The sequence below is a fragment of the Galleria mellonella genome, unplaced genomic scaffold (genome assembly GCF_026898425.1).
Source record: "Galleria mellonella isolate WM207_F2 unplaced genomic scaffold, CSIRO_AGI_GalMel_v1 utg173, whole genome shotgun sequence".
Taxonomy (NCBI): domain Eukaryota; kingdom Metazoa; phylum Arthropoda; class Insecta; order Lepidoptera; family Pyralidae; genus Galleria; species Galleria mellonella.
This window is the reverse complement of record NW_026442016.1, coordinates 4,205,910-4,230,201: the sequence shown is the minus strand read 5'-3', so window position 1 is coordinate 4,230,201 and position 24,292 is coordinate 4,205,910. Positions and strand designations below refer to the sequence as shown.

Here is a 24,292-nt window from a genome sequence, read left to right as displayed (position 1 = left end):
GACGAATGAAATGTTAGTTGATTTCATATAATACATTTTCAATCAGGGGTAATCATCTTGCGGACACTTTCCTTTATTAACCGTCTTCAAGAAAGGAAAAGATTCTCAATTCGGTTATATTTTATTTTATGTTTGTTACCTCGATAGTACCCTGTCATTAATAAACATATTTCAAAAATTACTTTTTATCTAAATCTTAATTAAATTTAAACCTTCGGTTTCCTTCAGAATCTTTAGAAATTTTATCAAAATTGATTCAGTAGTTTAGTTTTAAAATTAACATAACTGATTTCACCACGGTTGAAGTCGATGTTTATTTGTGAAACAAAATCTAAAACTATTGTTATCTCTAAATAAAGCAGTCGTTATCCGCGTCTATGTATTTCATCGCTTACTTCTTGTAAACGTAGCAATAGATTTTGATTTTTGATACTAATTCTCGCCAAAAATCTATTTACCTCATGTTGGCTAAACCTTTAAAGATAGGTTAAAATAATGTAACACGTAAAACCAGCGCAGGTTAGGTTTATACTTCAATTAAATTATAAACACTGATAGTTTTATTTAAAGCTCTGACAAAATAAAACATTCAGTAATAGGCACCTTTAGAACTCATCTTGCGCAGCAGATTTTATGCTATATAGTTTTATTTCCTACTAATAACGTACTTAATTCTACAACTAAAAATCGTCTATATAAAATTGTTGTTAAGAAGTAGAAGCCCAGAAAGGTAAAAGAATACAATTAAAGTAATATATAACACCTTATGTGTGAACAATATATAATACATGTGTACTGGGCAAGGAATAAGAAAATAAAATGTACACGTGGTATTTTGTACGTGGATGGGTTATCTTCTTGCTGATCGATTAATGTTGTGATGTATTTCAATACTGAAAAAACATGGAAAATTTTATTTGCCTAATGCAAATGCGTAAGCCTATATAAACAAGTTCGGTCAACTACTTTGAGCATATGATAATAGAAATTTGAACTGTAACATAGGAAAAGCAATAATAATACAGTCTTGTTATATAGTAATTGATAGCAACAGTATTTGGTTTAAACCTCTAAACAAAAATTAAAGTTTATTTTTATTGAATATTATGTACCCCGTCGATATAAAGTGAAATGTATTTGGATCTTGGTCTTTTAGATATTTGTATAATATACATATACGCCATAAAAGACCCATGTCAGGATACTTCGGACAAAAAGCACCATTAAAACCACAAAAACTATTACATATTAAAATAGTCTTCAGATTATAAATATACATATAATATTTTTATTATTAAAATATTTTAATGCGCATTTGGGAATTGTAATTTTTTTAAAAAGGAGATTAATTTTTAGATATACCCCGTATTTGGGAATGTAATAATACTTTTTTTTATATTTTTATAATGATTATAAACTGATTATCATTGATATATAATTGATGTAAATCAACAATTAGATTATTACAATGAATTGTCAGACGTGTGAAATACGTGCAGTGTCAACAGCGCCGCCGAAGCGCGCCTCCGTCGCAAGGACACCGCGGGTCGAGCCAACCGTCCTCTGTCGTCATGCGCAGGTAGCGGCCAGAGGACGACATGCCCATTGTTTATCGCTACTGATTATTATGCCCCAACGTGGTACTTGTCGACCGACGCATCAACTCATCAAGCTGTTGCGCATAAAAAATCTCTCTCTACCTATCAATAAATAATATTACGTATTTATACATAACATCATCAAATAATAGTTAGATCACCATATAAGCCTCCAAAAATATCGAAGCGAACGTCCGATCATTCCGTATAGACGCCGCTCCACTTTGATCATTGAACTAAACGCAGTGACGACAGAACGTCGCAACTATCAGACTCGCAGTATCGCGCTCGATTGAGGACCGTTACGTGAAAACGGCAAGAGCGCGGGGCGGGGCAAAGAGCCGATACAGCGAGTGAGCGACGGTGGCGCCCGAGCTCGGCCGATCGCCGAGTGCCGAGACGACGACGTACGAGCGGGGGCAGCGGGGGTGCGCCACTTATCGCAGCGAGCTGGCAACGCCGCGCGGGGTGGGAGCGCCCCGCGCCGCAACCTCTCACTCACCGTCGCCGGCTCGCTATCGCCATCATCCAGTCAGTGTTACCTTTGACGGTCGAACGTTGTGGTCGTTCGTCGTCCGTCAGTGACGTCGATGTCGACATTCGTATAACACGTCTATGATGTTTCGGTGATTTCAAAATCGGACTCGTGAGTGAACGATAAATTACTATCAAATACTGGAACACAGTGATACATATTCCACCCTGGATTTGGATGCTTATTGGTGAAAAGTGACATTTTGGATATTTGAAAAATTAATAGTGCAGTGAAAAACATTTAAAGGATTGCAACCAACAAAGTGATAAACATTGGATTTGAATGGATGATAATTGAAGTGAACTCAAAGCACATTAATCGTGAAGTGATAGTAAAAAGTAAATGGTGCATTTCCACATTTCTGTCGTTTGTTTGTTGTTATTGTTTTGAAAAGTTTAAAAATTATTTTTACATTTGATAAAAATTATACTATTAAAAATAAAAAAATAATTAACAATAAAATTGAAATATATGCTTATCAAAAATTTAACAACAAACCATGCCACCTGTCATAAAATATACACACTGAAATTGCCCCAGCTGATCGAGTGGCGGAATCTTCGAAACGTTCGTCGTGGAAGTGTAGAAACGGGGATATTTATGCAAAAAAAAAAAATTGCAAGTGCAAATCTTATCTAATAGTGAATTTGTGACAAATAAGACAATAGTGATAAAAAAATTATAAATACTAAAAAACTTCGATTTCAATGAGCGACCACGAAGCCAACTAAACATATATTTTTAATCCTTACACGATGAACGTTTTGAAGATTGTCTACTGCACATCAAGAAACTGCTGTTATGAAAACACCAGCACATTATAAAAGGACGCGACCTGATCAGAACCAGTAACATGGTTCAGCGAATTATTATTTTTCGTTGAAGAATTTTATAAATCGGCCAATGACCTGTGGAACGTTCCGACATTTCGAGCTACAACAAGATACGTCGTGTTTCAGGGGGTGACTTGAAGCGACAGGACGGCGAACTCTAGCAGCGCGACTGGATACGCAAACCCCGCCATCACCTACCCAGGAGCACCAGCTCCGGATACTGGCAAACACAACCCCCATCAAGGGACCATTGGCTACAGAGTTAACACCCCTAGGTGAGTGAAGATTCAATTCTATATTTTATTTATATACCATAAAAACTGCAATTTACAGTGATATGTCTAACGATGAAAATTTATATTAAAAAAATATAAGTTTTGGAATAAAATAAAAAAATATATTGCTTTATTATTATGTATTTAAAAAAATTGTTATTTATTGATAATTGGTAGGTAGTTCACATTTAAATATGTAAGTAAATATAAAAATATGCTAGATTATTAATATATTTTAGAAAAAAAATATAATGTTGTTCTAACATAATGTTTAATAATCTTTCAAGAAAAAATAATGTATAAATATAATTCTAGATAAAGTAATGTGTAACTGTACAAAAAGTTGAATGTACCTACAAAAAATTATAATTTTTTTCTGTACCTGTAACATTCACGTAAGTAGGCTCCTAATTAAGATAGTTACCAAAACGCAATACCTACTTACTCTGTACTTACCTATGTACTGTTTTATCTTATCCGGAACAAGTTTGTTTACATTTCTACAAAACGCTGAAACGTGACTCGACTTACCTGCGCCACCTTATCGTTGTTAACAAAGCAATAAAATCAAAAATATACCTACTTACTAAGTAAATACGTAAATTAAAATTATTGTTATTCAACACTTAATTAGGTTTGCTGTAACACATTTACTAAAGCTACAAAAATATCATCATACCTATACATATGACTTCAGTGCTCTGATATCATAAATGACAGATTAAAAGTACACAAGTAAGTGTGACATTGTCGTCCGCGCAGCGGTGCAATTATAAATGAAATGTGCTCTTCCATTCACACGCACAAACGCTTCAGGGCGCCCAGCACCCACACAGGCGCATTTCAACGCACTCACACTAGTTTACGTTACACACACATCGATAAAGCCGCACTTACACAGCTCCCAAAGGGAATGCATGCGGTGACTGCACTTAGCGCTTACGATAAATACAAATAAACAAAATATTAGACTAGCATCCAAATTTTACTTTATAATTTTCCAAGGCCGCGTTTATTTCTATTATATAAAAATAACTCAAAAATAATATATTATAAATTAAAACAACAACCGTTTCTGATAATTATTATGAACTGCAATAATATAAAACATTAAAAAAACTCGAAGCAGGTGCTAAGCCGACGCGCTCAACGGCTTTGTTTTGTAGTCACCTTTACAAACGACATATTGTTGACGGCTGCCTGCGTCTATACAAAACCAATAAGTAAATAATAATAAAACAGGGTCTCGTAACGAGATTGTGTGAACAGAGCACAGGAAGTCGACTTCAGTACAACAAGGGTAGCAGCAGGGAGATAGAAACAATGTTACCAAGCAGAAAAAAATACACTCTAAAAGTTAAAAACAATTGCCAAATAAACAAATTGTATGTCAAAACAATATTCTCATAAATCACTTAATGTGTAACAATAACGGATTTGTATGTGTAGTGAGTTATCGTGGGAAAAAACGTCAGTTTTGAACAGGCGAGGCTGGGGGCGGATGCGCACACACACAACAGTTGACGTTAAGTACACGTGCTCAACAGGGTTGAACGGATTCTTTATGATTTGATTATTGCTGAATTAGTTAAGTACGTGGTTAATTACTTTGGACTTCTGGTAGTGCAACATTTAAGTTTTATTTAAGTTTTTAGTTTTATGATGTTTGGAAATTGATTAATTGAAAAATTTGGAAATAAAATTATTTTAATATCATAATTATATAATATAACAATTTTTATAAAGCAATATTAAATATTGTACCTTCTATCTTGAAGATAATTATTGATAAACAAATATTAAAAAAAAATATTTTTGAATATGGCTTTCCCTAGAGACGACAGTATGGGGTTCTTCAAAAATTGTATTTTAAGGTTTCTTAAGGGTCATATGACACTCCTAGTATTGCAGGCGTCCATAGGCTCTAGTGACCGTTTACCATCAGAAAGACTGTATGCTTATTTGCCACCTGTAGTATTAAAAAAAAACATTTATATTTGTGTGTGATCTACAATAATTATCATAAAAATCACTTAGTCCATTTCTGTAAACCATATTAATGCGTGTAAAGCACATACCACCGTAAAAAAATTCTTAAATTAAATAATTATTTTAGGTAAATAATACTTAAAATGAGCTGGTTTCATTTAGTAGACAAATAAATTATTATCAGTGAGCGTCGTAATAAAGCCCCATATTGACGTGACCGGGCCCACTTACCCTAAGCCGGCGACTCGGGCGCGGCGACCCTTCCCCACTCATTGTGTCGTATTTACCCCGGAACGCTCGCCTCCATTTGTAACCCCCGGAATCCGCTCCTTGAAGCATGATTCATTCCCGACCCCGCCGTCAATTGACTAAAATAAGATAGAAATCGAAATATCTAATTTATTAATTATTATTAAGTCCATTTTCTTCACAACTTGTAAACCTAACGTATTTATTTAATATGTACTTAAATGCAAAATATAGACATACAACACATACAACACATTCAAAGGTCAAAATATCTTTAAACCCTATAAGTACAATTCTATAAATTTAAAGATTAATATGTATAGTAAGTATAGATTAATATGATATAGAGATATCATTATTAATATGTATAGTTGATATAATTGAAAAAAATACATAATAAAAGATAATAAAACACGCGTAATACCTCTGGTACTGCAGATGTTCATAGACTACGGTAACCACTTACCATCAGGTTGGCCGTATGCTTGTTTGCCACCTTAGTGGTATAAAAAAACACAGACAGAGCGTAGTAAATAACTACATATCACACGCGATAATCCGTCAATCATAAAGAATTTTTATTAATATTTACATAGTTAATTACAGTCAGAAACTAATAAACAATCCCACATCGATTCCAATAATATCCAAGCGTTAACGCTATTACATAGAGCAATGTGCGCACAAGCCACAATGTGAAGTGGCATTTAAATGGGGGTGACCAACTGTCGTCGAAACATTGGGGTGGAACACGCCATGGCTTCACGCTACCACGATAGTAATCTATACGAGGCTCACAATTAATGCCTTATTTAACACTCCGCTATTAATATCAAAATGTGTTAAACAAAACAAATTAATCGCACCATAACAAATATTCGTTTGTTAATACGTAAAACAAAATTCCAACTAAGTACGCGGAGTGTTTAATACATACTTTTTATTTACCTTTAATCGCGTCATAATTATTTCGAAAATAGCTCTTCCAATGAACAGTTGTGCCTACTTCTACATCTTGCTTCAAAATTTAGGAAATATATACTTAAATTTGTTGAATAATTTACTAAGGGGCCAATACAATTAATTTTGAATTGTAAAATAGAAGGAAGTGTAGTGAAATCGCATCATTCAAATACTTATTTGTTAACTGTTGATTCAATACGCTATGATCTCCACTGCCAATTAACCAAGAATCCAACACGTCTGCGCAGCAATCTAAAATTAACTGCAGCCTATGTATCAAAATACCAACGCGTTACTCGCACATCTCTCAATACTATGCCAAACACCTTCCAGCTTCTCGAAATAGCGACATACCTACTCATTCATATTGATTTATTTCTGCGAACCAAATATCGAAAAACAGACAACGACATTAGAATTTACAAATTAGTCTCGTCAATCTTTTTCATCATTTATTTGTTCTGTATGAAGTGATAAGCCTTAATATAATTGTATTAAAAGCGACTCCGAGTCTGCTCGTACACATTTTGCCAAAAGATAAAATACCATAAAGAGCAAGTTCTGAGAATGGTTCAAAGGAACGCAAGCGACGAGTGGTCGCATTCAAAATCCCAAATATTTTGAACAGGCAGTAAGTGATTATTCGGATGTGGTACCTACATTCACAAAAAGTGCACCAGGATACAGAACACACAGATTTTTTGTCGGCTACACATTTTGGTCGGCAAAAAGAAAAAAGGCCCAGACAAAACTATAAAAAGAAGTGTAGGTCGAGCCGAGTTTACCTAAGAAAGGACCCTTGTAAATCATCTGCAGTGTCGATGAATAGCGACGATGTCGAGTTAAGCGTTGTTGACTCATGTGTTTATTGATTGTCGATGCTACTAAATATCTGTTAAACTTTTGAGAATACTCGAAAACTAAAAAAATATCCCGTAAATAAGCATTCATTATTCTCTGATTATGTTGTTGACATTTTTATTCAACAGTTTACAAGTTAATACTAGCTAAATCAATCATTTAACTAGTATTAACTAATAAATTGTTTTAACAACATATCTAACGTCATTTTCTTTTTAAAACCACGAACAGTCGTCTACCCGTTTTTTAGTTTCGCATATTTATGTGTACAAGTTTATATGCATTAAAATAATTTTATACAGCTATACAATAGCCCAATATTGTTGCACTACTACAGAGAAGCAATGTAACAATGGGTAGCCCGTGCGAGTGTTTGTCGTGCATTTGTCGAATGGGAATTATTAGGAAGGGCACCGAGAAGGCTCGGGAATTCGCCCCAAAAGCAGTTCACATGAATCGGTCTCCCACTCCGACGTATACAAAAAAATCGAACACATCCCGAGAGAAACACAGGGGTAAACAGCGCGTCACTATACGTCCATATTGATTTTTGCTCTCATTGTTAGTAAAATAATAAAATCTGTGCACGTATTAAAAAAAGATCTTGCGTCGATAGAATTTGGGTTGAATATTGAGTCGTAGTTTATTAATAATCGAAGCGTTAACGTGTGGAATGTTCGGCTCTGCAAGGCCGCCTGCAATAGAAACTGCTCGTATCGTGAGTGAAATAAAATTAACTGGACCGATTTCACATTCAAAACCTACTTGCACTATAACTACCTCTAATGTAATTTATTGTTAAATTTCATACAGCTCCGATCTTAATGAACATCAAAGTTCCAAACAATTTCAAAAGAAACAATATATTTACATCGTTCTGATAATCAAAACGATGTAAGTAGATTGTTTCTTCTTTTGTGTCTAAAAGTTTCACTAATTTCGCTAATAGCATAGGTATGCGAGTAGATGGCAATATTACATCACGTTTATTTTAATAGTATTTTACTAAGTAATTATTTTGTAATAAATTATTATTTCATTATTATTAGTAAGCAGTTAAAGTATAATTAAATTAAATTAATTAAAATTATAATTCCGTTATCATTAGTTAAATTTAGCAGTCGCACGCTTACTAATGATAGCAGAATTAAACAAAATATTTCTAATCCAGTAACCAGTGAAATGGACTTCCGCAAAATAACATCTAATTCAATAAAATTTGTTGTCTTAAATCAATTTATACTCTTGTGGAAATAAATTAATTTTACTTATAATAATATCCAGTTATCTACTACAGTTTACAGCTAGTTCAAAAATGTTTATCAATAAATTTCATTATACGAAATACTCGTCAATATGCGATGTTTCTTTTTTTCTTTTTGTTAACATCACTGAACTGATAAAAGCCTTAATAAAATCATAAATCAAGAAGTTCTTCCTTTATCAAGTTTTAAATGCTTATAGTACTCATCTCCCTGATAATGTTAGATGAAGCGGTAATAACTCGTAAATAAGATAGCAATAGGCTACAGGGTCCCTATAGTAGTAGTAGTTATCTTAAATCAAAAATTCAACTAACTGTTATTGTTTCGCTATTTGTCTACAGCGGCTATGGGTGCGCCGGCGGTCCGGGCGCGATGAGCGGCGGGGGCGAAAACGCGCAGTTTGGCGCCACCGCCGCAATGGTCGCCGCCGCCACCACGGCTGCGATGCAGGACTCGCAGTCATTCTCACAGGTAAAGATTATAAATAAATGCATATAATAATGATTACACTACAACATATTGGAAAACGTTAAATGTAAATGATATGCACAAATCACAAATACATACATCTATGTATTTGTAATTTACCATTACCATTTTTTTAATTTATAAGTTCCATATCAATTCTCATTTGCTTATATTCAATTGTTTAATAACACTTATTTCAGATGCAAAACATGACGATGGGAAATCCCCAATATGGCGCGATGAATGGCTATGGCCAACAGCGCAGCCATAATCCAGCTATGACAGGCATGGGCATGGGAGGTAATGGCGGCATGAATGGTATGACCGGAATGGGACAAATGGGAAGTGCTGCCATGAACGGCATGAACCCCATGGCGCAGATGGCGAATATGGGTATGCATGGAAACATGATGCCCTCTCAGATGGGACCTGGACAAATGGGCGGATCAGCAAAAATGGGTCCAGGCTATCAAAGGCGACATACGCCTTATCCATCTGGTACTATGTTAATGGGACAAAGGAAAACGCAGTATATGGGTGGTCAGCCTAGTTTTGGACCGGGACAGTATCCTGCAGGCTATGGTGGAAGACCAGGATTTCAAGGTCAATACCCCCCTCAGCAACCGCTTGGGCCTACCGGGAACTTTGGAGCGGCAATGAGAGGAACTATGAGGCAGACAACGCCCCCATATTCCAATCAAGGACAGTATTTTAACGGCGGTGTGCCTAATCAATTCCCACAACACCAAAGCGGAAATGGACAGTATGGTGGAGGTCAATATAGTGGCCAGTTTGCACAAGAAGTTGTCATGCGAACAAATATGAGCTACCAACACAGTCCTGTGCCTGGAAACCCTACGCCACCTTTAACGCCAGCTAGCAGTATGCCTCCATATATAAGTCCAAACGCTGATGTCAAACCCCACTTTAATGAGCTCAAACCACCTATGGGGATGCAAAGTAAGTTTATAAAAGAGACTCAATAAGACTATTAGATTTTTTTATATGTATTATATTATGTAAAATTTAAGATGGCATGTATGTTTTTACAGATGATGAGCTCCGATTAACATTCCCTGTAAGAGACGGTATAATATTACCACCATTTAGATTAGAACATAATTTAGCAGTTAGCAATCACGTATTCCAATTAAAGCCCACGGTCCATTCAACATTAATATGGCGGTAAGTGTATAAAAATTATCTATATTCAATTATGTCAAAATTAGTTTTTTCTACTTCCAATGGGAATATGGTATTTTGACATTACATCATTATTACAGATCGGACCTGGAATTACAACTAAAATGCTTCCACCACGAAGACCGGCAAATGAATACGAACTGGCCGGCGAGTGTTCAGGTGTCAGTCAACGCGACGCCATTAGTCATAGATAGAGGCGAAAACAAAACATCTCATAAACCGTTGTACCTGAAAGAAGTGTGCCAACCAGGCAGAAATACTATACAGATCACAGTCTCCGCCTGCTGTTGTGTAAGTGTCTTTATTATTACTCATTATTGGTTAACAGTATGCATTTATCCGTATTGTACAAATAGTAAACATTCTATATTCACACTTGTTAATATATTACTTTGGTAATATAATAGGACTGAATAATATTATTGTTTTTTTTTTTCAGTCACATTTATTTGTATTACAATTAGTACACCGGCCGAGTGTCCGAAGTGTCCTCCAAGGATTATTAAGAAAGAGATTGTTAACAGCAGACCACTGCATAGCAAAAATTAAAATGAACTTTAATCAAGCACCGACGAATAACAATGGCTCAAACACCGCAAATGACAGGGACAGTGTCGAACAAACCGCATTGAAAGTATCGTTAAAATGTCCAATCACATTTAAAAAGATCACATTACCAGCACGTGGCCACGAGTGCAAACACATACAATGCTTTGACTTAGAATCCTATTTACAACTCAATTGCGAACGGGGTTCGTGGAGATGCCCTGTATGCAAGTAAGTAAACAACATTCGTTAAACGCGCACTGATAATATCTAATACATGATAAATATATTTTAATTATGTCAATCAATTACAGCAAACCAGCACAATTAGAAGGCCTAGAAGTCGATCAATACATGTGGGGTATTCTCAATACACTTAATAGTTCAGATGTCGATGAAGTTACAATTGACAGTGGAGCTAATTGGAAAGCTGCTAAGAATCCCACTAATTCCGGAATAAAGGTAACCAAACATTATTTCTTGTAATAATTTAAATTTAATAAAAATAAAAGAAATATAATAAGCAATCAGAATTTGTTTTATTTTTTAATTCTTTTATAGAAAATTAAAACCAAATTTTAAATTTGCAGCAGGAAGATGACAGCAACGACAACAGTGTAGGGAAACGAGGAAAAGCGGTATCACCAGGCTCTATGAACATGCCCACAATGAACAATTGGGAAATGAATCAAGCATTATCACCATATCTTCCCCCTGATATGAATACTATTGCTAGCGGGTCAATGATCTCATCATACAACCAAAGTGGGCAGAATAGAAACTCTGGCTCAAGTAACCAGAACTACGACTTTGGAATGAATAATGGACCTGGTAGCAATGAGTTTGCTGGCAATGGACCACTATCACATTTAAATGAAAGTGTCAATTCATTAGACCCACTAAATGCGATGGAGAAGAGCATTAATGAACAGGTAAGTTATATTATACATGTCTTTTTATTTTATTTTTCAAATACTTTATGATACAAAATGTCGATATCAAGGTTATAGAGAGTGGAAGTGACGAGTGTAAAATTAATGAAGCATGATCAATAATGTTGGTGCTAGTGAAAACATAAGTTATTGAGATGGATAATATTACAATGTGAACATCAAATTGATTTTTTTATGCAACTTATAATAGCATATAAGCTGACTGCCCTCCTTATAGAAAGTGGTAACCGTCGCCTATAGACATGAACAGTACCGTAAACAACAGAATATGTTGCTCCATGATACCCTTCATGCGTTGTTATTTCTGAGAACTAAGCTTTGTGCCTCTGTATACTGTAATTTCAATGTCATATACCATATTTGGATGCATAATACGAATTACACAAAGAAATTGTCTATTTTTATAATTCGACTCACTCGGTATTGACTACTTCGTAATAAAAACATTGTAAGCGTTTCTGATTATGATAACGAAATTGTCTTGATTATAATATCCTGTTGTTGTTTTGTCCTTTGGGAAATTTTAAAATGTTTATGTATTTCCCTTATAAAATGGCATCATTTCATAGAAATTTTATTTTAATTTTATTCGATTCTTTTACAATTTTTTATCGAATTTATTATTGTAACTTTACTCCAAAATTTTTACTTAGAATCTTTCCAGATTTCAAAAAGTAAAAGAAATATTCCTTAATAGTCCTTAAAATTCTATTTTCATTGTTGGTCGTTATAAATAACAGAATTTATATTTAAGGACGATATATATAGTTTAAATATGTATTAAATTTCCATCAGTTTTTTAATCGGAGACATAAGGAAAGTATAATAGTTATTTAATTACATTTAAACAACATTCCTAAATCCCGAATAAGAAAAGAAATGTGTGCTACTATGAATGAACGAGTCTTGTCCATTAGGTTCGCCTTATCGATCTGAATTGCTAGAATTATTTAATAAGAACCACTTCCAATAAATATTGTATAAAAGGTTTTTTCTATCATATACGAGTATAATAGTCCTTTCTGTTCGTCAACGTAGTACCCAACACTAATAGAAATTGTTATTTTTTAAAGCACAGCCCCACGAAATTAATACAAGGAAACTCCCCTTTTATTTTGTTAAAAATTTTAAATTTTAAAAATCATTTTCTAACTTTTTTAGACAACTGAAAGAAATAAAACAGTTGCAAGCACGGAATTAAATTCTATTGCACTGCTTATAAAGTCTAAGTGTTTAATCGGAAATTTCAGTGTCCCTTATTTTTTTAACCCAAACTCGACAAGGCACGCCTGTAACTTCACAACAAATTAAGGTAGTCTTTATATGACGACCAAATCCGATAGTAAACAATAAAAGGCTGAATTGAGAGCGATACGTCTAATATATAACGATAAAATAGGAAATATTAAACTCGCTACAAAAAAACTGTAATGTTAAATAAAGTAATATTAAAAGTTATAACAAATTTTGGCATACAACATGTAAGTAATACAATTTGTTGGACAGATGCCGCACACTCCGCATACGCCGCACACGCCCGGCTCTGCGCACACGCCGGGTGGCGGTGGCGCACACACACCTGGGTCGTCACATACGCCCGGCCCACCCTCAGTAGGTCACAGTCTTACTGACGTGGACATCCCGAGCGATCTCAACTTTGATCCCGCAGCCGTCATCGATGGAGAGGGCACCGATAATCTCAATGTAAGTACACTAGAAAATAAAAAAATAGAAGTTCTTAATTATATTTTTAAACTAAGAAACGTGACATGAAAGCAAAGCGATGCATTGTTTAATAAAGCAATTTTAGATTAGAAAGCAAATGGTGGATTTAAAAAAGTTAAGTATAATAATAATAGTACAGGTGTAACCATTATTAAGAGTCACTAGGTATAAGTCCTTAATTACTTACTTGACATATAACATTGATATTAGTTTGATGAAGTTTCAAAGAATAGCAAATTTTACTGAATGATTCTGATACTAACCTCGTACAATACTAATCCAGATAAAATTATTAAGTTACCTAAGATATTTTTGAGGTTCTCAAGGTTCTCATCTAATAAATGAACCATCAAATCCTTGGTATATTATCTTACGTGAATATAATTATATAAATTTGTTTTCTTTTTTACTTTTAGCTGTTGCCAGAAACGAGTGTGGACCCAATGGAGTTACTGTCATATCTAGACGCACCAGCGCTCGGAGAATTACTGGCGACGCCGCCATCATCGTCATCATCGGCTGGATCGCACCCACCTCGTGCTCCCTCTTCTGACGATCTCTTAGCGCTCTTCGAGTAAACATCCTCGCAATTCGTAGCTGATCGAACAGAATGCCTATGAGCAACACATATATGTAACCGCCACGAAGGGAGCCTTCCCCACCGTGATATAATTTAAAGTTTTGTTATCATTACATTTATCATAATTATATTTAAGCTGAATTAAACTTGTTAATAATAAATCAACCTTCTTTCGTGGTCCGTAGTATTAAAAAAATAATTTGAAATAAATGCAAATGAGAATATCTGTGTGTTCTTGCGACAAGGTTAATTGATACTCGATCAGCTTAGGTCTAGTGAGGCATTGGCTCAACTCGCTTTTAGGCCAGCGAAGCCCGAAATTGTGATACTAGATTTTAGTTCCTTCTCCAATTGTGACAATGTTAAACATAGCATGTTGAAGTCTAACTAAATGAATCTCTGCCGCCTTATAAGGTCAATGTGTCTTCAAATTAAGTTTGCAATATTTAATATTGTCGCACGAAACACCAGTTGTTGAAACAATGGTGTTGGAGAACATTTATTAGCGTATAGGTAAAGTATTGAGGCGAGGCGTTCGCCGCACCAGCCATAGACACTGCGGTTTTGTGCATGTATAGTTCCTCGCACCGCCGCATACGGTGGCGCTACTGGGCTCCTTATATTCTAAACTCTAGCATAAACTGTTACACAAATTTTCATTATATGTATAATTCAATTTCATATTTGACATGATGTAATCAATTAGATTTTTATTTGTGACCATAATTTGTGAATAGTTCGCCGATGTACATAAAGAGGAGTTATTTAATTTGTGCTAGTTGTTTGGTACTGTGGGCAGAGTCGTCGCAATTTGTACATATAATGCGTTAATGCCGCGCGCGACCGCACGGAGGCATTATGAATCTTATAGTTCCTATTCGATGCGAGCGAACTATAATGTTCAATTGCCATTACTGTAAAATTCCTTGACGTTTTCGCATATACTGCATTTTTAAAAAGTAAGTAACGATAGGATTAGTGAGTATAGCACTACTCGCATAATGGGTGATATAATTAATCTAAATGAATTGTTTGAAATCAAGAAATAAATTGTAACAAATACGTTACAAAACTATATTGTAAATGTGAGTGCAAAAATGAACTCTATTAAATTATTTTGCGTTATGTGAAGCGAAGAATGATAGAAATATATTTTAATTTCTATATAAAATGTAATGAACTGTATTATTTGTACATATAAATTTAGCTAAGAATATTATATTACCTAGTTATATTTTAGGAGAACATGGCAGATACTTATATTGACGGCCAGTTTAGTATAGTATTACTAAAATTAATAAAAATCTACACATGGTTTTACATGTACATAATTCAAAATACCACGTTAGACAAGATTACATGCGGTCAGAGTACACAAGAATGATATCAAGTTGTTTAATTCATTTCTTATTTTCGTACGAATATTTCTTACTATAATTTTAATTTTAAAGTAAAAACAAATAAATAAATCTTTAATTTTTAGAGGAAACAATAAAGAGTATCTGTCTATAAATATGCAAATAACTACAATTAGTAGTTAATTTAATCTCATATCTTATATCCCCGTTAGTTGTAAATCGATTTAGAAAATTATTTTTTATCTGAAAAGATTGGTCTCATAGAAATTCTATCAAAATTGGTTCAGTGGTTTAGTTTTTATTTTGTGGAACGCAATCTTAATTATTTTAATCAACTATATTTAAAAAAACAAAACACTAGTTTCATTTACATCACATTTTAATAAATAAAATTTATTATTTTCAAACAAATAGTAATTGAAATTTTCAATGCTATTACAAATTGAAAGAACAGGTATCACAATTTAATACCTTGCTCGTTCTGTACTCTGATACGCTTCGATTTCACAAGTGCAAATATACATTAGTAAAATGTCATTAGTCTTTGCTCATCGTAACTTTGTTTCGATATAATAGATTATTATTTATATTTAAAACAAATAAACTATTACAATTTAATTCAATCAATAATGGAATCATAATTTTTTATTGCGTATTCATTATTTTATTGGATTAATTTTATATTTATTACTTTGTCACTTAAGTTTTCATATATTCACAGAGGCGGAATGACAATGGTGATGAGCACTGAATTGGCAAAAATCTTGTTTCACATATTTTCAAATGTTTTATTTTTATTTCTTTTCTTTCTTGACATCGAAGCGCTATATATTGACGAACGTATGGGAATATAAATACATTTATTTATTTACACAAATTATAAAGCGCAAGGTTGTCAAAAGTGGAAATTTCTAAATGGAATTAAGTTCCCATTAAAAATCAAATCATTATTACTCCATAATTCATTTAGATGTTGTAAATTTTTCTTACATACTTATACTGTTAATAAAATATAAAAATAACAGTTTATAAAATATCTCTAACTTAGAGTTGTATGTAAAACTGTCGATCCTTTCACTAACTTATGTAAAAATTGGTGATTTGCGCATCTTTACTTCATGCTATGAATATGGACGCCTCTTTAGAGTTAGTCAAACTATTACGAAAACAATAAAATTAGTATTATACAAAGCAGTGGTCAATTACTCAAACAAATTGATTGACGTGCGTGTATTATTTTATCATTTTTCTTTTTTTTTAATGACATATGGCTGAATAGACAAACGTATGGAGATTTTGTCTGTATAGTTGATCACAGCTTTCACATAATATACATACTTTTAAGGGACCTTCAATTCCAGTTAGCTAGTTCTATTTATTGTAGTGAATATTGCTGTTGGATGAATCATCGGAATGATTTTTGTGAGACCAAATAGTAATTTTTTACATATTTACCTGTTTTAGGTAATTTAAATAACGAATTTGTTTATATAAAATCGAAAATATCACAAAAAATGTATAGCATATCACATTTAAAATACACAAAAATCTAATGTATGATTCGTCCACACAATTAAATGATTACAATATATTTTGTTGATTATTATAATGAACTGCTGTGGAGTAGTAGATTTTGTGCTCGTACAAATATAAGATTCAGCATTTGGAAATAAGTGAAAGAAGAATTCTAAATAAGGTAATCTGCAAACCATGACTCCGAGTTCATGCGACGCCAAACTGAACTGTAGTATAATACATTTTCAATTTATTGTAAACATTTTAGTAACCCGGTTGGTATCCAATACAATTCATTTCGAAATGTGTAAAATGAAAAATAAAACATAACATTTTTATGTTATTGAAAATAAAATGACTTCAAAAATTATGTTCGAATTTTATTTCTCTACCAAACTTTCAAATATATCACTAGCTGTGTTAGCAAATTCGATTTATTCCTTAAGCATTATTGAGTAAAAAACATTCAAATATTTTTATGCAAATATACCTGTTTGTACTTAGTTTCAGTATTAGTATGTACTATTATTTTTAATAAATTAATAGAATAAAAATAAAAAACAGCTATCAGTGGCAACCAAAGTTCGAATCATCTAAAAGTGAAAGATCACACCATTTCATACATTTCAACAATATCCATGATGTCTTCGGATTAAAGGCGACCATATAATAAAGGAAAATGTTTTTCACATTTATAATTTACTCGAAAATATAAATATATTAAAATAAGTAAATATAAACATAAATGCCGCTGAAGTCAAATTTGATATAAAAATAGGTAGTATGACAGTGAAATTACAGGGCATGGTGCCGTAAAACAGAGTTCTCAGAAATAATAGCTGATATCCCTGACGCTCTTCATATCTATAAGCAAAGATCGAAGCTGAAATCCAGGTGTTCCAGATCATCGAAACGAGCTATACTCTATATAGCCAGACTTTCTACTTACATATCTGGGAAGAGTCTTTGTACCGGGGTTATTTCTTGACTATGTATGAACTCCAGCTTGACTTTGTTTTCAAAGTCAACAGATATCAACACTAAATTGAAATGTACTTACAAATAGTAATGTATTCTAGAATTGTAAGGTATTATATATATTATACTAGATGGAGTGATGACCTGAAATGCATTGCAGAGAGTCAGTAGATGCAGTTGGCTCAAGGTAAAAGAAGTAGGGTGCGTTGTTGAACAGTGAACCAACCTTTTTTCTAAGTCATATAACTTGTTAGAAATTAAAGTTAAGAATTTCGTTTTGGTGTCATGATTTAGGCAATTTTATACAGTTTCTCATATTCAAGTTACAGAAAGCCAGAGAAACGAATAAAGACCGTAAATGAAGTTTAAAAAAAAATAAAGAATTGGCTCACTGTGTACTATAGGTAGTATACACTGAACCACCTGTATTTCAACAGTGAACCACAATTTCGTTACCAGTAAAAATCCTTAAAATTTTTGATTTTGTCTTTTATTTTTGTTGTACAAAATACAATAAAAAAATATTACTTCTAATAACAAAAAAATTTTGGTTTTCAGTGCTTTCTCTATGGTAATAATAATAATAATAAAATCAGTCTTCATTTAATTACCTACCAGTTGAAGCAAGAACTGGGTAAACAAAAAATAAACATAACATATCAATTATAATGGTTTCGTATAGTTTTCTTTACAGCAGTTAACTTCTTAATAATGCTAAGTTATCATATAAACCTCTGGATAAAATTAACAATCAGCCTTCTTCAAATAGTATAATTAACAGTCTTCATTAATTTACTGACTAAATAAAGAATCACGAAAAAAATACATCAAAATGCGTCAAAATAAATATTTACGCCATATTTAGTAAAGATAAGTTTATATTGAAGGAATATTTAATTAGACGTTTTGTACCGGACACACAAGGAGGAGGGAGAATCATTTTGAATGTCACTGAGTTTCATATTAGCCATATCGGGTTCTAGAGGAAACATAAAGGTTTTATTCAGACGATCTTTTAATTTTAGGTACGAAACGCAATATTTATCGTCAGTTTCTATTTCCAGAATCTTTGCAACGTAATAAACAGTCCGTTTTTTAGATTGCAGCAAGACTAGGACGTATTCGTTAATAATTGGTTTACGCTGTAAATAAGGAAAATTTTCATCAATAATTTCATATTCTTGGTCACTTCCTCATTCGATTCTAGGTCCGTTTCACTTTCAAGAATTATATCTTCACCTTCACTGGTTTCACTGTCTTCATCTGGTATAACTATTTACTGGTTTTTGCCGCCGTCCTAATGGAGCTACCATTTTCTACCATTAGTAATGCTGACATCATATCGTCTTTTTTGTGTTTTCCAATTTTCCTTTCCTTATTTCTTGGCCTTGGGATCCTAAAATAATCAAAAATATTATTGATTTTCAGCATAACACTATCATTGAACAGTGAACCAGGATCGTAAGGTACACAGTGAACCGGTTCACTGTGTACTATGCGAACCTGGTTCACTGTTCAATACACACACTATTTAACTTATAATATTTAAAAAAAATAAGTTGTAGGCTAAATTGTTACAAAGCAATATGCTTATAAAACGTCTAAAACTACAACAATATCGACACCATAAAGCTTTTGGTGCTAGAATTAATAACAAAATATATAAAAATAGAGACACTTACGTGAGAATTCTATGTTTTTTTGGTGAGAAACAAATAAACCACTGTTACACTTCACGCTCAAGTCGTGGCCACCCGTTAACTACGGGAGAGGGGAAGGGTGCCCACGAGAAAAGTTTTAACATGATCGGTCGAATTGGCAACCTCGCAGTTTTTTCAACATCGTGGTGGTTCAATGTTCCTGGTTGGTTCACTGTTCAACAACCGACCCTACTTAAAAGCAAAATAACAAACACAGCCTTAAAAGGTAACTAAACTATATGATACCTATATTTTACCAGTTGTTATATATGGTTGCCAAATCTGAGCCCTAACCAAATCCCACTTAAAAAAACTAAAAAATTGCTAGAATATCATGGAAAGAAGTATGATGGGGATAAGATTATCAGATAGAATTCAAACTAAAGCAATTAAAAATCTTTAGTTTTTGTAACTAAGGATGTTACAGTCACAATTAAAAAACTCAAATGAAAATTAGCTCAGCAAACAATTAGAGGGAAAGATAAATTGAGTAAAATAATAATATTTAGGCACACAAAAGACAAGGAAACATAGAAGATGGGTAGATGACATTAGGGCTGAAGCAGGTGGAATTTGGACAAGAATCACTAGTAATAGAGATCATTGGAGACCTTTGTAATAAGCAAACAGTCAATAGCAATTAAATAAATAATAAATTGTTAAAAATAATTTATGTCTGAATAAAAGTTTACATTATATTATTACTTATGCAAATGTAAAATAATCTTGTACATAATAAATTGAAAAGAGTAACTGTTGAGTTTCTTAGCGGGTTCTTCTTAGTAAATAATAAAATCGCAAACCCAGCAGTGCATACATAAAAAAATATGATTTATAAGAGCTCTTAAAATATAAAGTTTTTTTTTCAACACAGGGAGCAAACGAGCATGCGGCTCACCTGATGGTGACTACCGCCGCCCATGGTCACCCACAACACCTACGGCATTGCAGGTGTGCTGCCGGTCTTTTAAAAAGGAATATACTCTTTTCTTGAAGGTTATGTTGTCGTATCGGTTCGGAAATACTGCTGCTGGAAATTAATTCTAAAGAGTGGTTGTACGTGGGAGAAAGTGCACTAGTGAAAGGTGATAGATGAGAATGAAAACAGGCCAGTTAGCCCATCATAATGAATTCATCAGGAATTAACCATGATAGTTTCCAGGGAGAACCGCGAGGAGGTCGGCCTGGTTGGGTATATATATTGCTAGCAATAGGATTCTCAGTCTCCATTACTAACAATTCCTTTCCCCCCAGTTTATGGCGGGTTGTACGATGGTGAAAATCAGCAGCAGGTATCAATCCGAACAATTCTTCAGAGCACTCCCCATGATAAATTCGGTAGATGATGCACAGAGATGCAACATCTCTACGCAGTCTCAGTGGGTCGAGCCGGACAGTAAGACGCCGATCGTCAACAATTCGAGCTGCCCGACTTTGAATGCGGTGTAACGGAAGGAGTTGGTACTGTGGCGCTCCTGCCCACCTGTATTCCATGTGTGGCCTCACTTGAACTTTATACAGTTTTAGGCGGTGTTTCGGCGTGAAATACCGTCTCACCCTATTGAGCACCCCCAACTTTTTGAAAGCTATCTTAGCTTTTTCTTCCAAATGACCGCAAAACTGGACATCACTAGATATATCGACGCCAAGAATCCCCAGATTCGACTTATTATCGAGGGAAGTGCCCTGAAAGTGAGGAGATACGACAAACGGTGTCTTTTTTGCGGTGAACGCGCAGACTTGTGTCTTCTTAGGGTTGAAGTGTACTAGATTGCGTTCGCCCCATATCGAAACTTGGTCGAGTGAAGTTTCGGTTTCAGACACAAGTCTGTTCCGGAGTTACACAACCTTGCGGGACACCAGCATTCACAGGTTTTAAGTCAGAGCATGCTCCGTCGACTACGACCTGTACCTGTACCTGACGAAGTACATTTGAATAAAGATTATTTTATTCTATTTTCATCCCATTAAAAAAATCAATAACAATAATAAAATATATAATCCATAACAATGTGGAATGACCTTTCCCAAGACATACTTTCTTCACCCTATAACCTTGGATACTTTAAATGTAGAATGAAAAAGCACCAGTGAACCAGTATATTGGAATCAATGATTGAGAACTACTATAAACTGAAAAGAGACTAATGTTATTCTTTTTTCTTTTTGATAGTATTCATGGACCATATTCTCTGTGTTTTCTCAAGATGATATAGTCACATGTTATGCTATAATAAAAATAATTCTTCTCACCCAACTGGGCTCACCCCTATTAAAGGGTTAACAGATCAATCCATTGTCGTAAAATTTAGCATAAACATATTTATATATGATGTATAGAAGAATGGAATAGAATAATATGTATAAAATATCTATAAGCTACTTTTTATCACATCAACTACTGACATATAGACAAAGTCACAGAAATAACTAGTTTTTAAAAATCCATCTGGCCAAACCAGACCAGACCAATTATCAATTTATAAGTAACTTTTGGAAATAATTATCTAGATTAATGAACACATTTCCAAAAATTTTAAATATTGTTTCTACAATATTAACTACAGTACAGAAAGAAATCTATTTGTAAAATATATATTTTTTATTTATTTAACACTTTATTGCACCAACATAACATGATTTGTTAAACAATATTCAATATGTATAGTGTAGTACAAAAGGCGGTCTTATTGCTAAGCAATCTCTTTCAGACAACCTTTGGGTAGAAAGAATTAAAGCATAAATAGGTAGGTGGCGCGTTAAAAAAATAGATTTGTAAAAAATAATATCTGTATACAGTGAATGCTCTATATAAGCAACTCATTTGAACCAGTTTCAATAAAAAAATTCTTATTGGGAAAAGTTACTTATAGGAAAAATAGGAGTGTAAAAATACTTAATGTCTGGAACATATTTTTACTTATTTCTTTTACTAATTAAACTGGGTAGAATAAATAAAATATAAAGAATGTTTCTTATAGAGAGGATGCTTATATAGTGTTTACTGTATTAGGAAAATCACATATGTTACATACATATACTCAATTATTGCAAAGTAAAAAAATAAAAACAATTTAGTATCTCATCAAAAACATAAAAAAAAAATTACAAATTTGCAGCTCAGTTCTTCCATTAAAGTTTTAAGATTTCTTGTAAAACAAGACAATTATTTTATTTAGTATCTATGAAACTACCTATTCAGTATCTGTTATCAACCGTTATTTAATCAAATGCCTATCAACTTTTTAAAGGACCATATCAATATTAAACATCTTTCTATTATAACTATCATCATCATCATATCAGTCATTTACTATTTACTGCTGAACATAGGCCTCCCCTATTAAAGGGTGTGCCAGTAGTTGCTAAACTTGGCAGGCCGATTGGCAAACACAATTAGACTTTGTCAATGTCTTAAGAAGGATGCTGCTGTCCATCCCTTGACCATTAAATTCCCTTAGTAGCCTATTCTGTTCCTGGATGACACAGTGAATAATAATTAATAATAAGACTTAGCAATTGCATGGCAACATCATAATTATCATCTTCCTACCCTTATCCCAGATATTTACCAGAGGGAGACTGTACAAAAGTCGATTGCTTGGGTACCTCTGTCCCATTTGTGTTTCAACCGTGAAGCAGTTATTTTTGCATTGCATTGTCTAGAGGGCATTGTGTAGGATAGAAAGGATGTTAGGCCCTTGCCTATGCACATTGGCCCAAATGAGAGGCTAAGTGCAGAAAAGAGAGTCCAATTTACATTACAAGGATAGTACGGTTGTACTCGACTTGGCGGTAAATTAAAGTATGATGATCAATTAATGAAAACCCTATCTGAACTCTATTTGGTAAATACGTAAAATATAAACTTTAAAATATATCAGGATACATGGCACTCAACAGAGGGGAGTAATGTAAATGTTAAATTCTCATTTTTAATGAATTTTTAATACTTAATTAAACGTTTCCTTTAAATCATTTTATATAAAAAGACAAAAAGAAACTTACCACAACTTTCTCGTTAATATTTTACTATTGAATTACTAATGAAATTTTACCTAACCAGCGTGTATACTCAATTATAATATGTAAGTTTACTTTAGTATATGTTTAGAATTTTGATATAAAAAATTAGGAAGTTTAAATAAACTTTTAATTTAAACTTTATATTCAAAAATAGTACCTAGGCAAAGCACGTATTTGACAACTTGACATTGACATTTTCTTGACATTGACATTTTCTTGACGTTGTCATTTTCTTGACATTGACTGTCACAAACCGTAAAATGGGGTAAATAGGAACTTAAGAACAAAAAATTACCAGATATTTGATTATAAGAACAATTTAAAACTTTGTTTTAATTATTTTTGTCATGTTAACTATGTGCACCGTAACAACGATACGGTCTAGATTATATAGTTAAAGCCTCAGGCCTCAAAAACGTGGCAACGTTATTTTTTTATTGTTTTTTATTAGTTATCTACATGTATCCTTGTTCTTAGACTTACACTTTCAACGTATCCTGACGTGTCTGTATTTAAATAAAATGAGTTTTCGCGCACTAGTAAAGAGCAAAAATTCACTTATAACCGGTAAATATCCTCAATTTTAAACATAAATACAAATATAATTACTCACATTTTTTTTAACAATTCATGTCATTTTTTAGTGAAAAAATTGTACGTTTTCAAAATGAG

General features: G+C 33.3%; 2 protein-coding genes across 8 annotated transcripts in view; one reads left to right on the top strand and one right to left on the bottom strand.

Annotated features, from left to right (window-relative positions):
* The window catches only part of LOC113515661 (uncharacterized), a 92,235-nt gene extending 68,479 nt beyond the window's left edge, over positions 1-23,756 (bottom strand). Inside the window, exon 1 of one of the 5 annotated variants that reach the window (XM_052893238.1) lies at positions 23,603-23,756. The gene's annotated coding sequence lies outside the window, so the exon portion shown is untranslated. Of the gene's footprint in view, positions 1-1,759; positions 1,903-3,920; positions 4,042-5,461; positions 5,554-23,602 lie in introns of those variants that run through there. The other 4 variants (XM_052893242.1, XM_052893235.1, XM_052893241.1 and 1 more) reach the window with 4 other exon arrangements.
* Positions 2,111-17,286, top strand: LOC113515422 (zinc finger MIZ domain-containing protein 1). Of its 3 annotated transcripts, none has more exons than XM_026899618.3 (11): positions 2,111-2,471; positions 3,093-3,241; positions 8,910-9,039; positions 9,237-9,996; positions 10,089-10,221; positions 10,320-10,530; positions 10,679-11,016; positions 11,100-11,247; positions 11,376-11,717; positions 13,245-13,442; positions 13,880-17,286. In XM_026899618.3, exons 3-11 carry the CDS (start codon positions 8,941-8,943, stop codon positions 14,039-14,041), a joined length of 2,391 nt encoding a protein of 796 aa, XP_026755419.1. In that variant the 5' UTR covers positions 2,111-2,471; positions 3,093-3,241; positions 8,910-8,940; the 3' UTR covers positions 14,042-17,286. The 3 variants fall into 3 exon arrangements, with proteins under 3 accessions (XP_026755419.1, XP_026755417.1, XP_026755418.1); XM_026899616.3 differs by having other exon boundaries at positions 10,068-10,221; XM_026899617.3 differs by having other exon boundaries at positions 2,111-2,478; positions 10,068-10,221.
* Positions 23,757-24,292: the final 536 nt, after the last annotated feature.